The following is a 17,947-nucleotide window of genomic DNA, read 5'->3' as shown; positions in this document are numbered from 1 at the left end:
GAGTTTTCCCATCTTAGATTCAGGAATTTGACAATCAAAGTACAATCAGTTCTGAAACTACTACGATTACTGGGATTAAATGGTAAGTAGGTTAACCCAAGACCAAATTGAACACTTTAAAAGAGGTCGGAAAAACCCAATATGAGAAAAAAAATCAAAAGAAAATTGGCATAACTTTACGTAGATTTTTGAAGGAGACGGATTTTTGGGTTCTTGTTTCACTTTTGAGCTTATGTATGAACCACCGTCCAAAAAAAAAAAAAAAGCTCATGTATGAAACCAAAGCAAGCTAAAACTCATCTTTAGCATGTGCATCCAGCTTAATTGAATGCTCCGACTGACTACTTATCTAATTGACGTTGCAATCAAATTAGAGCAGATTTCAATAAGGCCGAATTGAGTGAAATTTTTTTTTGGAGTTTCTATATGCTTTCTTTTTTGTTCTTTTTAACTTCGTCGTGAGAGTGGCTAACGCCGTGTTATCACTGCTCTACTATGTGTGAACCTCCAGAACTTGTCCAGCCCCACATGATACCCAAAGCCCTTCGGAAGCGACATTTACCAACCGAGAATATGCTACTATCCTGTATAAACTGAAGGAAGAAAAGCTGTTAAATTATGAAACAGAAGAGCATCAAACATTCATAACTGAGAGCGAGCGAGCAGGCTGACAGACCATATGAGTCTATTTGTGTAGTGCAATAAAGAAGAACATCGAGCATTCGTAAGTGAGGAAAATGACACCTTCACCAATCAATGCCACATCTTCTCCAGTACCATCCGAAGGCCTGATTTTATCAGTACTGGGACTTTTAGGGAGAATTTGTACGGTTGATTTGCCTCCTCATCTCGCTAGTTCTCATCATCATCAACACTGTTACTACGGTTGATGATGAAATGTTGATGATGAAGGCGATGAATACCAAATAAGGTTTAATGATTTTTATGCGTACCGGTAAGTTCAAGTGCATGCATGCTTGGGCTGCTACGTGATTGAAATTAGAGTCTACTGTACTTGCATGCATATATCGATCAATCTCATGATGATTTATTTGGCCATCATGCATGCATGCGTGGGAATTGAAATTCACGTCCGGTGATTCTAAATATTGCAGTTACTTGGTGGCTTGCCCTGTTGTTGGAATTGCCTTCACTCTCATACGATCTGCTTTCGATATCTTTAAAGTGAGCACTGGAAATCGACTTGGTGGTGCGGGCTTCTATTTGCTCGACTTTTATGCCGACAAGGTATTTATGTTGTTTTTTGTAATGCAATTCTGCTCGATACAATGTTAGACATGTAACCTCAGTGTATATTAATTAGGTCATTTAACTTTGCTTACACGAAATGTCATGTTTATTCTTTTGGGCTTGAGCAGGTTACATCCTACTTGCTTGCCACGGGTGCTGCTGCAGGGTTTGGGCTCTCCGTTGATTTGAACCGGGTACTAGGAAATGACTCGTCGTCCCTCACAGATTTTCTTAATAAAGGAATTGTGGCAGCATCTATGTTCTTAGTGGGATTTGTGTTCTCAGCTGTATCATCAGTTTTTTCACCTTAATTTAGCTCTTCCAAAGAGAGGTTAATTTAGTTCCAAAGACTCCCACATTTGAAGATGGATTCTCCGGGTACACACCCAGCACATGGAAAACTCTTTGTTCACTCTTTAGTCTTCTTTTCTTTCCTCTAAATCTGTTGTTTAGTTTAGAAAAATAAATCTCGGATAGTAATCACCTTATTTATGTTATTCCATTAGGTGAGTCGCGTTTGTACCAGAGAAGATAACTTCTCGTCTTTTTAAGCTATTTCTAGTACGTTAAATAAAATGCAAGAAAATTTTCTTGCCTGAAATCCTGAGACAAGATTTCGTGTAAGATAATTCTGGTATATACCATCATGCTTACCATTCCATTTTACTTGTTAACCACATGTTTATGTTTTTGTTCCAAACGAGGACCCTACTTCTAATAGTTACAGGTTATTACTGTCAAGTTGTTTGTAATGTCTAGATGAAATTTGGTAACATGCTTTACCTATGACCTATGTATAGGTTTGGGTTCGAGTGAACAAATTAAAGATAGGTGATTATTAAATCTTAATCCTCTTCGTTAAAAAAAAAAATGGTGAGGAAACTTATAATCACTATTTCGTGTGAAAAGCTACAAGTATAATAATAATTGGTCAATTTAGTTGAGGAGGCCTATTAGTTCCTGATTAACAATTATCATTTTTCTGCTTTCAAACTAGAAGGAAAGACATAATTTGGACCTATTAATACACTTCCCTAACTATATATACAGGTTCATTGTTCACAATCATCCCAAATTTAAGCCCTCGCATTCAAATGCTTGGCTTACCAAACCATGGAGAATTCTACGTCTTGACTAACATGCAGCCTGAGAAGAGTACAACATGCCTGTTTATGTAAATTGGAGACGAAAGTACAGATTTAAGAGACTTAATTGCAAATCTTCAAGAACTCAAGAAACGGGACTCATAATGTCAAAAGAGCAATTCTGATTGCTATTCCTTTTGTTTGATTGTTACCTCCATCAATTAGTCATTGAAATGAAGATGGAAAGTAAATCAGAATGCTTTCTTTTTAGTTTTAGCTTTTGTAACGGGACCAAGGATGTTGTTAACTTATTATGATAAAAACTTAGCTTTATATGCAGTATGAAAGCTCTTCCTGAACAAATAAGGGGTTTGAAAGCCGATAGTTCTGTCACTACAGGCATCCTGATGAATACTTCTGTCATGTAATCCAAAAAAGATTACGGAGGTTGCCAACAACTGTTTGTCTCTGCCAGTAAAGTCTCAAGATATTGCACAATTGTTTGCATTTCGTCGTCTTTACTCAACTGTAGTCCCCGTGCAGGGGGAAGCTCTAACTCCCGGTACCGTACGATATACATACAAGATAATGGCGTTTTGTTGAGTTAGTGTTTGAGCTCTGTTTATTTACTTTTACGATTCTACTAGTATGATCGACAATGTAATTGTAAGATTATAGACAACTCTCTCATTCTTCAATTAGAATTTTGAATATTCACCAAAGTGAAATAAAAATTCTTGAAATATATGGATAACGAAACAGAAAAACGATAAATTAAAAAAAAAAATTAGTAGTTAAGGCTGTTTCAAAGTTACCACTTCAATTCTGTCATTTCCTATATTCCTTACTTTTAATAGTCCCCATGTCTAACTGCACGATGAGGACTGCGCAAGATGAAACATACACAACTTAGATTTTGAATGTAGTATGAAGTAATTTTTCTGGCAGGACAAAAGAAAAAAACTAAACATTCTGATTGTTCCAACACGCTAACACTCAAGATGGTGGAAGGCTGGGAAAGTACCATGTAGTTAAGTTAAAAACTTAAATGGCTGAAATTACAACGTACATATCAGTGAACGCCCTACGCTGGTGTGCTTGTTGATTAATATTAATTGCAGGCTAATCGTCTTGTTTCCAGGGCTAAAAATTTATCAAGAAAGATCGCTTCAGACAAAAAAATTATAGATACATACACGGCATTATGCTTTATCAGTGACAGACATTCAGACCTGAGCCGGCTGTATATCAACAAGTAGCAGTAGTAGTATAAAACTGCACGGACCAGTCATAATTATTCATGTCAAGAAAGACTCGGGACAGCAAGATCGATGGAGCCTCCGTCATCCGCAGGCTCACCTCCGCCATCAACACCTCCGCCTCCACCATCCACCAACACTGCGTCTCCGTCCTCTCCCACGGCCAACCCTCCTCAATCGTCGGCCAGGCCTGCACCATTTACAGTTACGTGCACGGCAGGTTTACCAGTAATTGCACTTGTGTTGCGGCTTCTTACATTTGTTTTCCTTCTCATCTCGCTGATTATCACCGCCATCGACACCGTCACATACGTCGATGACTTCGGCCTAGAAATAAAAGTCGACTTCAGTGACCTCTATGCTTACCGGTAACTAAGCTGCATTATATTTAAGCCTGCTTTGACTACAAGTACGCATAATCAAGATTTCAATGACCTGATCAGATACTTGATACTTCATCTTTAATGGGAGTTTATTGTTGTGGACTACTTAAGTATTTTATTATTCATCCACAGTTACATGCTGTCTACAACTGTTATTGGAATCACCTACACCCTCCTACAAACCGCTTTCGCAATATTCCAAGTGAGCACCGGCAAACGATTTGGTGGTGCTGCTTTGTGTTATCTGGATTTTTATGGTGACAAGGTATGTCTCGTATCTTGCATGAAACCTTCTATACGGAATCGTGGAGTATCCGAGAGAATTGTATGTATGGGGAGAAAAATTGAACGATAATTAATGGATGCAGATGGTATGTTATTGAATTAATTAATGGACGTTAATGCAGTATCGACTGGGATTGAACCTGTATTTGATAATGGTTTGATTATTAATCAGGATTATATGAAAACTAAGTAATTTGCTGTTTGTATATACAATGTATGCTCTATAGAGTCACGTTTGATGAGTTAATTAATTAATATCAGATTCAGTTCAAACTTGAGTAGATTTATCGGTGAATAAGAAAAAGAACTCAAATTAATAAGCTGTTATTGAGTCAAAAGTGAGCAAAATATCAAGTGACTTCAACAAAAAATTTTTTTTTTTTGGTTTAAGGAAAAACATGCTTTCTATCTTAATCTTGGATTCTTCTAGTCGTGGATAAGAGTTTTATGTACTCTATTTTTTTTTTTTTTCAATCAAAAGAGATTTTACTTTGCCACTGACTATGGCTTGTAGTAAATATCATTTCCCTTCGGTTTTGAGCAGGTTATTTCCTACATGTTGGCCACGGGTGCTGCAGCAGGGTTTGGGATCACAGTTGATTTCAATCGCTTACTACTGAAGGGCACGGACGCCTCAGATTTTCTCAACAAGGCAAATGCTGCTGCCGGCCTTCTAATTGTGGCATTTTTGTTCTCAGCAATATCATCGGTCTTTTCATCTCTGGCTCTTCCAAAGCGGGCTTAATATCATGTCCCTAGATCGGGATATGTCGTTTGATATTTGTTAGGGAGAAATAAAATATGTTGGTAAAGGATAACTTGGGGCAGAGAAATTGTTGCTTCTATTGTCATTTTGCTATTTATTTAATAAAATAATCGACCCAAAAGAGTGTTACAAAATTAAGAGACACAAAATAATTAAGTACCTCACAAATTGAGGGACAAACGTGACTCATATTATTAGACTACGCTCATAATTGTGAAACTTGAGATGTTAATTTTGGTTGTTTTACCACCAAAGAGAAACCCGTTTTTAGGCACAGCCCTCTAGCCTTTGTGGGATTGGAGCTGTACCTAAATGGAACAGTGTAGTGAGAGATTCTCCACTGTATTTACATTTGTTTTCTTTTTTTTTTAATACCTGGTGGAGCCATATATACATCTGATTGGTTGGAATTCATGTTGTCGGCCAAAAGAGAGTGACAAAGGGACGTGAAATTATCCACAAGTCAACTTCTAAAAAACCATATATACATCTGATCGGTTGGTATTCATGTTATGGGCCAAAAGAGAGTGACAAAGGGACGTGAAATTTTCTACAAGTCAACTTCTAAAAATACAATGATACAATAATACACAAGTTTTTCATATATAATATTACAATAATATATAGTAAAAAATAATTTTAAAAACATCACATCCATAGATATATTAAAAATGACTCCAAATATATAAAAATAAAAAAATAAAATATACACTATTTTCTTCTTCCATCGATCACCACCACCCACCACCGCCATCCCTACCCACCATCGTCACCATCCACTCCATTTTCCTATTTCCTCTCCCTCTCTTTTCTCCTCCCCTTCTCCCTTCCCCTTCCTTTCCCCTTCCCCCCTAAATCTGGGCTCGACTAAAGGAGGGGAAGGGAAAGGAAGAAGGGGAGGAAAGTAATGGAGGAGGAAGATGGGAGGAGAAAAGAGATGGGGAAAGAGAGAGGGGGAGGAGGTAGTGGTAGTGGTGGTAATTTTTTAAAAATATCACAAAAATTTTAAATTTTAAAAATGTTTCAAAATATTTTCCAAAAACACCTCAAAAAATATCACGAAAAACATCTACAATAAAAAAATTTTCATATACATTAATACAATAAAATATTTCATAAATACCCTAAAAAATAGCTAATTCAAACGGACCCTTTTATTGTTTTGTTTGTCATGACAGCTCAACCAACGCCAACATCTTAATTTAGCATCATAGCATGGAGCCCTTTGGAGCCGCTGGAACATTCCAAGTCGGTTCTATGCTTGACTTTCTGGGTCAGTAATATAACTACCAGCAATCAGCTAGCTTCTTAGCGTGTTGGCCTCGCTGCAAAAGAAATGAAAAATAAAAAAAGAAGAATGTGGACTTTGTGGTCGTTTGGCAAAAGTCAATGCTGGTATCTACAGCAATGAAACTTCAGAAACTTTGCACTGCTAAGAAAACAATAGCGTCCGCCACACGGCAAAATTTCGAATGCGAAAATTGTAAGATTCCATATTTATTTATCCCACCGTACAAAATGTATGAATATATAAACCTTAAACAATTTTGACCAAATACTTGTTGTGAGCTTGGTTCACAGGTTAATTTCCAGACCATGTGATAGGTATAATAGCCACATATATTATTCCTTTTTTTTTCTGTTAAAAATGGAAGTTAGGAGGAAGAAAATATTAATTACTCCATTCCAAGGTAGATAGATATCCATTGACTTCGTCATAGTATCAAACATTACTCATCAATATACTTATATAAATATGTACATAGTGCAAGCCAACTTAGTATTTTCCTTGCTTTGTTTATCCGTTTTCTGTTTCTATATAGTCCAATAATTGTTGCATAAAATGAAATTAAGGGAAATAAAAGAGGAATATTCAAACCAGGAAGAGAGAAGTATATAGTAGTATATCCAAGAGGACGAATGTAGGATTCTAAACCAAGTCTATCCTTTAATTGCTATTTTATTAGTTTATCTATTAATTAAGGAAGTCATTTTGTTTTAGTACTCAAGTAACAAGAGGATTTGTTTGTGATGTTTTCTGATTGGTTGTAGGTTTTGCTTGTTGCTTTGATTTATTTAAAAGGGGTTTACAGCTGGTTCATTGGTGTATCGAAGAACAACCAAAAAAAGTTCCCAATTCTGAGCTCTTTCGTTCCTTCGTTGTAAATCAACTTGGTTTCTGGCTTCGGGAAGTTCCTTCGTCTTTTCCACATTTCGACAGAAAGCCTTGCGAAGAGTTTTGATTAGCATAATATTTGAGAGAGCCTACAAGCTTGGCAATCTGCAACTTCTGTAGTGGTAACTGAAAAGGTATACCTCGGGCGAACTGAAACAGATAGGAAACTTGTTTCTCAGCAGCAACGAAGCAGGAACTGAATTTTGTTTTTGATCATTTGGGTGGAAGATTGTAATGGCTGGAGAAGGCGAAGTACCTGCAATAGGAATTGACTTGGGCACCACTTACTCGTGCGTGGCCGTTTGGCAACACGACCGAGTTGAAATCATACCAAATGATCAGGGGAACAGGACGACGCCGTCCTATGTAGCTTTCACCAACACTGAGCGCCTTATTGGCGATGCCGCTAAGAACCAGGTTGCCTTGAATCCCGTCAACACCGTTTTTGGTAAGATCTTATGAAATTTATTGACTCCGATGTATTCCTCATTTCTTTATCTCTCAGTTACCAACCTTCTTTACTTAACCATTATGTTCTTAATTCTTACATATATTTGTCTAACGCGCGGAAATGCAATATATGTTCAACGGGAATGAGCTTTTTTTTCTTTTTTTTTTTCTTGAAAACACTAAAGATATTGTTGGAATTTTTGATGGGTTTTTCTGCTAAACTTCATTGAAGCATCGCACGATTCTTCTTCAAACAAAGGGTAAAATACACTTTATCCCATGTGATTTAATGCTTTTTCACATAATTCCTTTGTGATTTGAAAAATTATATATAATCTCTTCATAATTTGAACTAAAGTGTCAAATTATGAAATTTGCATTTCATAACAGAATCAATTAAAATATCAAAAGTACTTATTTGTGAAGTTGAAAATTATTAATTAACCGCAAGGGGATTACGTATATATTTTGAAAATCATAAATGGATTATGTAGTAAAACATAAAATCATAAAGAATTAAAACGTCATACACATTATATTTATATATTTTAGTCATTTCAACCTTTATATATTTTGGTTATGTATATTCTTGACATTTCCTTGGATTTCATTACAGAGGATTATATTTGTTGCCTTGACACTTTAGTTCAAATTATGATGAGGTTATGTATAGGTTTTGAAATTATGGGAATTTATATAAAAAATTGCTAAACCATAGGGAGTAAAGTGTATTTTACCCTAAAAAAACTACAATTTTTCATTGTGAATCTGTATTTTCATACGTTTTTTAATGTAAAGTTTCTTTTACAAAAGTAAAGTTTCTTTTACAAAAGTAATGTAAAGTTTCTTTTACAAAAGTAATTTTAGGTCTGACATAGTTTACTTAAAAATAAAGAAACGAAACTCCACGTGTGTACATGACACGAGATGCATCGAGTGGTTATCATTGGAAGATTTTCCATTTTTAGGTCAAAAGTTCTCCCAATCAAAATCTAACCATTGTAAATTCAGTCAGTTAAGGAATTTAACCACTTTAAAACTTACACTTTTTTGTTTTTGTTTTTAGCAGGTTTATTGAAATTCTGGGATTTAGAACCAAAAAAAAAAACCTCCAAAGTTTAAAGAGAGTTGAGGATCATATTGTTGAAAGTTAGTTACTAGATCAATCTTGAAAGTCTAACAAAATAGTAGTAAAGTTTCAATTATAATTACATATAATTTCTGGTAATCATTAATTGATAAGCAACCAAATTCAATAAGACACTATTTTTATGTACTCTGGTTCGTTTTCAACTTTTCGGTTTCCAAAAATCAAAAACTGCGAACAAATCATCAATACAGACTTTTGAAATGGTTTGAGTGTTTGAAACGTTTAACAACGAAAAGTGTTGAATGGAATCAAAACGGTCGGGCCAGTTTTTTAGATTATCTAAGTTGAAATTATTGTACTAAATATACTTCACAATGTCAATGATTATAGATTAATCTGAAAATACTAAAAAAAGATTACTTCAGTTTCGATCCTTGGAAATATCAACTAAGAGCTATTCGTTCTTTAATGTTTTGGAGGTGGGCAGTTAGCTGCCTCCCCAACGTCAGAAAAAATAGCTTAGAAAACTTTTTTTCATTTTTTAACGGTTTCCAAAAATTGCCTTCTCAAGTTGCACAAAAAGATATTAAAAGTATTTCAAATCAGAATTAAAAAAATGCTGCTACTCGAATGTTTATAATCTTGTTTTCTGAATCTTCTGATATGTTTTCTAGCATATTAGATGTCAAGGCTTTCTAACATTGTTTTTTTTTCTTTTTAAAGGAAAAAAAAAGAATTTTGTTATCTATTATCCATCGGAAAACAATTTCTGCTCCCGACTTCGAGCTGAGGTCGTTGCTCGCCTCTGCTTCTGTTGACATCCCATTTTACATAATTGATATCAGTCTGTTGACATTGCAGACGCCAAGCGATTGATTGGGAGAAGCTTCAGCGATTCATGTGTTCAAGATGACATAAAACTATGGCCATTCAAGGTTATTCGTGGTCCAGGCGACAAACCCATGATTGTAGTCACCCACAAAGGGAAGGAAAAGCAATTTGCAGCCGAGGAGATTTCGTCTATGGTTCTTGGAAAGATGAAGGAGATTGCGGAGGCCTACCTTGGGTCCACAGTGAAGAATGCTGTTATCACGGTACCTGCCTATTTCAACGACTCGCAGCGTCAGGCAACCAAGGATGCTGGAGTCATTGCTGGCCTCAATGTATTGCGTATTATTAAAGAACCAACCGCTGCTGCCATTGCTTATGGTCTTGACAAGAAGTCTAACTGCAAGGGCAAGATCAATGTTCTTATTTTTGATCTTGGAGGTGGTACTTTCGATGTTTCTGTTCTCACTATTGAAGAGGGTTTTTTCGAAGTGAAAGCTACTGCTGGGGATACTCATCTCGGCGGAGAAGACTTTGACAACAGAATGGTGGACCACTTTGTCCAAGAGTTCAAGAGAAGGCACAACAAAGATATTAGTGGAAGTCCCAGACCTCTCAGGAGATTGAGGACCGCTTGTGAGAGAGCCAAGAGGGCCCTTTCTTCTGCCGCTCAGACATCAATCGAGATTGATGCCTTGTTTGACGGTATTGATTTTCAATCGACCATTACTCGGCCAAGATTCGAGGAGCTGAACATGGATTTGTTCTTGAAGTGCATTGATCCAGTTAAAGACTGTTTGAGGGATGCCAAGATGGACAGGATTGAGGTCCACGATGTGGTCCTTGTAGGTGGTTCAACAAGGATTCCAAAGGTTCAGGAACTGTTGCAAGAGTTCTTCAACGGCAAGGAGCTTTGCAAAAGCATCAACCAAGATGAAGCTGTAGCCTATGGTGCAGCTGTTCAAGCCGTACTCTTAGGAGGCACAGGCAATGAAAACATCCAGAAGGTTCAGGACCTTGTATTGGTGGATGTCACCCCATTATCTTTGGGCGTACAAACTATCGGAGAAGTCATGAGTGTTGTGATCCCTAGGAACACCCCAATCCCTGCAAGAAAGGAGAGAGTATTCCATACAAGCTTAGATAACCAAACCGTTGTTGGCTTTCGAGTGTTCGAGGGTGAGAGAGCAAGATCAACAGATAACTACTTTTTAGGCAAGTTTAAGCTGCGTGGCGTTCCTCCAGCCCCTAAAGGAGTCCCTACGATCAATGTATGCTTTGATCTTGATGCCAACGGGATATTACATGTCTCTGCGGAGGATAAATTTACAGGCCAGAAGAATCAGATTACCATCACTAATGACAAGGGAAGACTGTCAAAAGAACAAATCGAGAGGATGGTTCAGGAAGCCATGAAGTTCAAGTACGAGGATGAGCAGTTCAAAAAGAAGGTTAAGGCAAAGATTGACTTAGAGGATTATGCATACAACATGAAAAATACCATGAAGGTCGCTAGCATAAGTTCTCAGCTGTCTCCGGCTGAAAAAGAGAAGATTGAGGATGAGATTGAGGACGCCGTTGAATGGTTGGCAAGAAATCAGCATGCAGAAACGTATGAATTTGAGGAGAAGAGGAGCGAGCTTGAGAGCATCTGGAACCCGATAATCCTCGAGATATACCGGAATGCTGATGGTGGACGGGTTCCCATGCAAGATCATCCTCCTTTCACTGGATCTGGATCTCCTTTCACTGAATCTGGATCTAGTAGCGGTTTTGGTTTTAAACTTGAGGAAGTGGACTGAGCAGAAGCAGCTCACTCCAATTTGCATTTTTTTTTTTTTTTGCCTTTCTGCTGTTGTTAATTCTTATGTCGTTGCATTGTCTGGGACGCTCGTAATTTGGTTCTGTATGCTTTTTCGTAAGTTGCCAAACTGTATATCTGAATAATGGGATAATTACTGAACAGTTCAATGTACCCTACGTCGGAGCGCTTGTGATGCTAGTATTGCTCAAGCCTTTCCTATGTAAACTTGTTTGGTTTCTGCTTATTTATCATGTCAGTAAGGCATTAACGGCGCAGCATAGTTTTTTGTAAAGATCATCCAAAAGAATCATTTTAACATCAGGTTGAGCAGTTTTAAAGTAATTACACATCGGTTCCAGACCAATTAGAGTGCCATCCATTCAACAGTCAGTTGGGCATTACAGCCTTGCCAAAAGAGATAATTGATTATACACCGACCAAATTCCAGTGATTTGATTAGTCACTTGTGGAAACCCAGTTAGACATGAATTAGTAAGCTCAAGAACTATGACTAGATTGACGTAGGGCAAATGTACCACTGCGTAATGCATGCTCCTACTTTTAGGCTGACGACAAGGGTCAAAACGGGAAATATAACCCCTCTCAGTCGAGATCTAATTGCTGGTATTTCTTTTTTTTTTTTCTTCCGTTATTTTTGGTAGGAGATTGCTCGTAATTGGAAGCTACCGCAACTCTTATGACGCTTGCAAATTATAAGTAGGCAGTTTGGCTTTCTGATTTTCTTGATTGGTATGATAAAAATTGAATATAATCATGCCCATGAAATTTGGGGGAACTTCCTATTCAAAGAAACGAAAACTTGGGAAACTTCTCCAAAACTGCGGCGTACGTATCAAGGAAGATGAAGGTAAAATATGTATTCTTGCGTTATATATAGAATGTTATTATACAGGCACTCTTCTATTTTATGTCCAAATCGGCCAACAAATGGGCAAAAAACTTTTCTCCGCTCTGGTGTGGAACAGATCTGGCCAACTCATTCCTTTTCCTTTCTTTTCTGACTTCAAGAAACTTCTAAATGATGAAAACTCATATTTCTATCGATTTCTTTTTCTTTTCTTGCCAAATCCCAACTTCCAAACGCATTCTTAAAGTCAAAAAGAGAGTTTCTGAGATAGGATGCTATACCATAAAACTCAAACCCTGAGGATAAAAAGCTCGAGCCCTGTAGCTTGTCTATTTTATTGGACCGGAAAATTCGGCCAGTCAAGGACACAAGAAAGGAAAGGAGTTAACTGACTTTAGCCCCACCCCACGTTGACCGCAGCGTTATAAGAATCTTTGTTAGGTAATTGACGGCAAATTGTGAATAGGCAGTTTGACTTGCATAGTTAAATTGTGCTGCCTGTAAATTGATGGTGTGAGAGGTTGAATGTACTCATGCAATGAAATTTGGGGAAATTAACTTCTTGTTCAAAATCATAAACTTCTCCATAATTGTGGTGTACCACTAATGATCAAGTGCAAAACGCGTCGTGACAAGTCTCACTTAGCTAGCTAATTAAGATGAGATGACAACGTCCTTTAATTACGTTTTTGATATTAACTATAACAGCGAAAATTGAAAATATACTTGGTAAATCAAGGATAAAATAGTACTTTAGAAGTTTCAACGTTGATGTCGATCACAAATTGGATAGTTCGTTTAGTCTCTGTTTTAAGTAGGAAAAATAGAGCTAGTAATGAGAATTAGGATTCATTTTCAAACAATAAAAAGAATAGGAATTATATTCTTTTCATAGCCTGCCCGAAATCTTTTTCCTCTTTCCGTTTATACATGTAGCTAGGCTAAAACGTCTATCAGGAATCACGATATCATTTATAGCTGCATCCAATTCTTGTAGGAAATTATATTCTCAGTTGAATGAGCCATTCTTAGTAATGAACAAAATAAAAACGGAAAAGAATGAGAAGTCATTTTTTCCTCCGTATTTCTCATGGATGTATGTGTTGGAGTCAAGCACTATTTAAGCATTCAATCTGGTCGCCAGCTAATTCCTCTTCTTTATATATCCATACAATTATACAAAAGTTAAAAGTAGAACCGTTCGATTAATTTTGAAGGTTGACATTCGCGCTGTCTTCGCGTCAACCATGTAATTACCAGCAAACAGCTTAGCAATTAGCCGCAGCTTTCCTTTCATCAAAGTAAACGATGCATGTGGGAGCTGAGTACAAAATATGGAGCGCTTTGTCATTCGTACGCGAAGAAAAAGAAGTCGTCGACTTGTTAGGTGATCATTAAGTCAGAGTCAACTCCGGCACGGCAATGATAGATAGCATTATACTTATAGTAGTCTAGTAGTATAAATTAAGAGAATGGTTTACATAACAGAAGAGTATATGCATTGATACCAGCTGTCTAAGTTGTAAAAGTTTGATACTACTCCTATATGTATTAGTTTCCCTAGCAATACTACCACAATTCCACCAACTTATATAGTCCATCAGCACGAGAAAGCCACCTTGGCCAGGAAGACTGAACAAATATGGCTCCTCCACCTTCCACCGCTGTTTCTCCGATAGTGAGCCTGTTGGTGAGGATTTTAACGTTCGTCTGCCTGCTCATATCCGTTATCATCCTCATAACCAACACTTACACCGAAAGAACGGATTATGGTGATGTCAAAACCAAGTTCACCGATTTCCATGCCTACCGGTAATTGTCATGAACTCCACCTCTAGTCACGGTAGTAATTTTAAGTTCGGAAATGTTTACAAGTTATAACGATGAATGATATTCATAGAAATGACTAATCATTATTTAAAAAACCATCATGTGACTATTAATTATTTGTATACTTTGGTTTGTAAAATATGTTTCTTGGCTAGTTAGTGGGATTTCAGCTTCTTCAAACTTATTCTCGAGTTCTGCAGGTACCTGCTGGGTGCCATTGTTATTGGACTTGCATATACTCTTTTCCAAACTGCACTAACCATCTTCCTGGTAAGCACTGGAAATCGCATCGGCGGCGACGGGATGCTTCAGTTGGACTTCTATGGTGACAAGGTATATGACCTTCTCTTCCCTTTATATTCCACTTTTGTTCCCACTTCTCAATCAATGCACAAACAAAATTATGTATTATTGGTTTACATAAATATAAATCAATGACTCCATTTGGAGTAAAGATTCTTTACTGTAATAACTTTTGTGATTTGACGTGTATAACATAAGATAGATGATTGAGAAAAAAAACAAAAGTGGAAAGATGGTAGGCCTAATACTTGAACAAAGGGTTAGAAAGTAGCTATAAGCGGATTGATTCCAAGAAGTTAACTGATTTTATGGATCTTTCTATTACTTCTGATTTTAATTACATACAATTTTGGCACATAACATTTTTTTAGAGCATATTAGGAGGACTTCATAAGCATACTATTACAGTTAGCCTGAATTGATATTACATGTTCCCGTTCTTTCTTAGCTTTCAGGTTTCGAAAATACTTTGCTCAAAAGGGTTCGAAAATATGGTCCAATGGTGGAGCCAGAAAAAATTTGCAGTGGAGACAAAAACAACACTAAAATTTTTTACTTACTCTTTTTCTAATTTTTTAAGCAAAAAAAAATATTCACCAATAAGTTGAAATGTAAAAGCTTTTTTCATTTTACTTTAAATGAAATTTTATGGCCCACATATTCTTTTAAAATTTTTAACTTATGAACTAATTTAGAGGATCACGTAATTTTTTTTACATCCTTCCTAAAAAAAATTCAAGAGACACACTTGATATTATATCAAAATTTTATAGGTACTATAAGAATTTAAGGGGCCCTCAGCTTAAATCCACCACTGATATGGTCATATTTTCCTAAACAAAATCGTGAACCGAACATGTGAAATTGATTGACTAATTAACCAATGCAATTAAGAAACATCGCTGACTTGTTAACGGTTGACTGGTCCAATACGCGTATGCTTCCCTGCTTTTTCTTTTAACAGCCATGGCCATTAAAAGAAAGTCTAGATCAAGATGTGAACTCCAGGACAATATAAAATGAACATTATTCTAATTATAAACTGCATAATAACTATATAAATTGGCTTTCCAGGTTATATCATACGTACTTGCAACGGGCGCTGCAGCGAGTTTCGGTATGACCCAAGATTTTAAGAGACTTGTAGATCGGAGTGATTCTGGGGTTGATAAATTCTTAAGCAAGGCTGATGCAGCCACCAGCCTTTGTCTACTAGGATTCTTGTTCGCTGCAATATCGTCGATTTTCTCAGCTTTCTCTCTCCCTAAGAGAGCTTAATCATTCCAGAGATCGAATTCAGCAGAATTTGGGATTAAATATTTTGCAGTACTATTTCCCCTTTCCACCAAGTTATTGTATATCACGGTTCCAAATTAATGTGTGCATGAAAAATTAATAGCAATCGGTTTTTTTATGTTTTTTTTTATTGACTCTCATTTTAGTGAACTCGATTAAATGTTTCGGCTGACTGAGAACCGAAAAAGAAGCTTTTACTAGCCTTGTGGAAGAATAGTCACACATTTATATTTTGACATCTTGCAGCAAGACTCTCAGAAATTACATGAAAATGGAGGAACGCAGATAATCAAAGTTATAATTTGTACAAACCGCTGGAATATTTTACAGACTCAAATTAATGACACAACATCAATTCAAGCCAAAATATCTTTCTCTAAGAAAAGAAATGATTAGCAAGCTGAATAGATGCGCCAATTGCTGGAGTTTGGCCATGTGCTCGTTATTCTTTGAGCTGCCTCATAATATGTATGCGCAGTAGTATTTTAGCATCAGATGATGTTGCAGCCACTTGAAAGGTTATCATCGCTGAAAGGGCTAAAGTACGAATAGCCCATTGAAGCTGGTGGCGGCGGTGGAGGCGGGGTATCATAAGTAGTCCCCAGAGGCGGGGCTGATGGACTATAACCAGGACACGGTGGTTGCGGAGCCGGTCGAGGTACAGATCCACATGCATGTGGCGGCCAGTAGGAATTTCCGTCACAACTGTGCACAGGGCAAACATATGAAGCAATGGGATAACCAGCCGCATGATTTCCACAGCATCCGCCAATTCCATTTCCGTGCACATTCCTATTCACACCACCATGATTACGGCCACCGCAACACGACGCAGAAGCCTCACAAAAAATCCCACTACCCTGGTCCCGAGCAGTAACTTCCACATTTTTGTCACTTAAATCGTCTTTTTCACCCTTGAAGCTCAACTTAATGGTCTTGGAATAGGTTACCTGAATATTTTTCAACCCTTGGATTCCTGACAGTCGCTCCAATTGGGCTACCACATTCGGGTCATTAAATCGTTCATCAAACACTTTCGATTCCGCTATAATTTCTAAATTCTGGCCATCTAGCTTTGAAGAAGTAGAGGAAGCAGAAGGGCTTTGCTCCCACAAAAGCTCCGCCTTTCTGCCTACTCCCTTTTCAAGCAACATCAAGATTGTGGAAGGCGCCACATTGCCTGAGATAGCAACAGTTCCTTGCTTTGCGTCTATGCTAACAGAATGAACACCCGGAGCTCTTAGCAGCATCCTCTTCAGCTTATTCTCGCATTTCGAGCAGTGAATTTTAAGCTTGAGAATGAAGTTGCTTGGTGCAACCAAGGGCAGAGAGTAAGCCATTGACCGAAATATGGAACAAATTTGTTTGGGTTATAGCTGCGTTCTGTATAAAATTAAAGGGCAATCGGACATAAGGTACAGCAAGTATAAATTAAGATTAACGCGCAAACATTGATCATTATTCTGCCCTAGCTCCCACAGAAAATACAGAATAAGAGGACTAATCAGGTAGCGACTAGGTACAACAGATCCACTTCTAGATATTTGCAGGAGTTTTGCATTAGAATACGTCCGCGTTATTATTCAATCCACCAACCGTTGTTGAATATATCTGAACAAACGGAAGTTTTCATCTACTTTACTTTTAAATTGTTAGGTAGACTATATTAGGATACAAAACGCATTTTCGTTGTTTTCACAAAAATTTATAACAATACAGTTGAACTGCATATAAGCTCTAATAAATTACTTTAATAGTAAGAACCAACGACTTCATATTTAGCGCTTGAGGACCTCGGTCTCTTCTTTAACTACCCTAAAATTTATTATTACCTTTACTTTGCAAGACTAGCATTCCAGCAATTCAAGAGTAAAGAAAGACCTAGAGTATATCGTATTTTAAACATCCTTTCTTCTTTCAGACAGGAAATTAAGTCTGTGTCCTTTCAATCATACAACATAGAAAAAAAAAAAAAAATCCCACATGCTTAGCGAAAGCAAAAGAGAACACCTTACCATGTTTGTAACAATTTTAAAAGCAAAATCATGTATAGATTGCCAATTTATTTTAAAGAAAAAAATATGTACAGATTCAATATCTTTTATTCTAACTGATATTCTTTAAGATATTGTGCTCCATTACGTCAAAATATATTCAGGATGTAGATTATAGTGTGCATATATGTTTATGTTCCTTAAATTTGAACCAAAACAGCAAAAAAAGAAAAAAAAGACAATCAAAGAATTGTCAGGGTTCAGTTTTTTGATAGAAGC

General features: G+C 36.9%; 3 protein-coding genes and 1 pseudogene across 3 annotated transcripts; all 4 read left to right on the top strand.

The window, feature by feature from the left end:
* The first annotated feature begins 737 nt into the window (after positions 1-737).
* On the top strand, positions 738-1,562 carry LOC113755619 (annotated as a pseudogene).
* A 2,105-nt stretch (positions 1,563-3,667) lies between these two features.
* LOC113755614 (CASP-like protein 4D1) lies at positions 3,668-5,008 on the top strand. Its single transcript, XM_027299583.1, has 3 exons — positions 3,668-3,963; positions 4,111-4,243; positions 4,808-5,008. The coding sequence occupies exons 1-3, from the start codon at positions 3,668-3,670 to the stop codon at positions 5,006-5,008; spliced, it is 630 nt and encodes a 209-aa protein (XP_027155384.1).
* A 2,393-nt stretch (positions 5,009-7,401) lies between these two features.
* On the top strand, positions 7,402-11,509 carry LOC113764016 (heat shock cognate 70 kDa protein-like). The gene is made up of 2 exons (XM_027308046.1): positions 7,402-7,653; positions 9,607-11,509. Exons 1-2 carry the CDS (start codon positions 7,440-7,442, stop codon positions 11,373-11,375), a joined length of 1,983 nt encoding a protein of 660 aa, XP_027163847.1. The 5' UTR covers positions 7,402-7,439; the 3' UTR covers positions 11,376-11,509.
* A 2,260-nt stretch (positions 11,510-13,769) lies between these two features.
* On the top strand, positions 13,770-15,728 carry LOC113763943 (CASP-like protein PIMP1). The gene is made up of 3 exons (XM_027307942.1): positions 13,770-14,057; positions 14,276-14,408; positions 15,453-15,728. The coding sequence occupies exons 1-3, from the start codon at positions 13,888-13,890 to the stop codon at positions 15,654-15,656; spliced, it is 507 nt and encodes a 168-aa protein (XP_027163743.1). The 5' UTR covers positions 13,770-13,887; the 3' UTR covers positions 15,657-15,728.
* The last annotated feature ends 2,219 nt before the right edge of the window (positions 15,729-17,947 follow it).

The sequence above is a fragment of the Coffea eugenioides genome, chromosome 2 (genome assembly GCF_003713205.1).
Source record: "Coffea eugenioides isolate CCC68of chromosome 2, Ceug_1.0, whole genome shotgun sequence".
Classification (NCBI taxonomy): Eukaryota; Viridiplantae; Streptophyta; class Magnoliopsida; order Gentianales; family Rubiaceae; genus Coffea; species Coffea eugenioides.
This window is presented reverse-complemented; position numbering and strand designations above follow the sequence as displayed.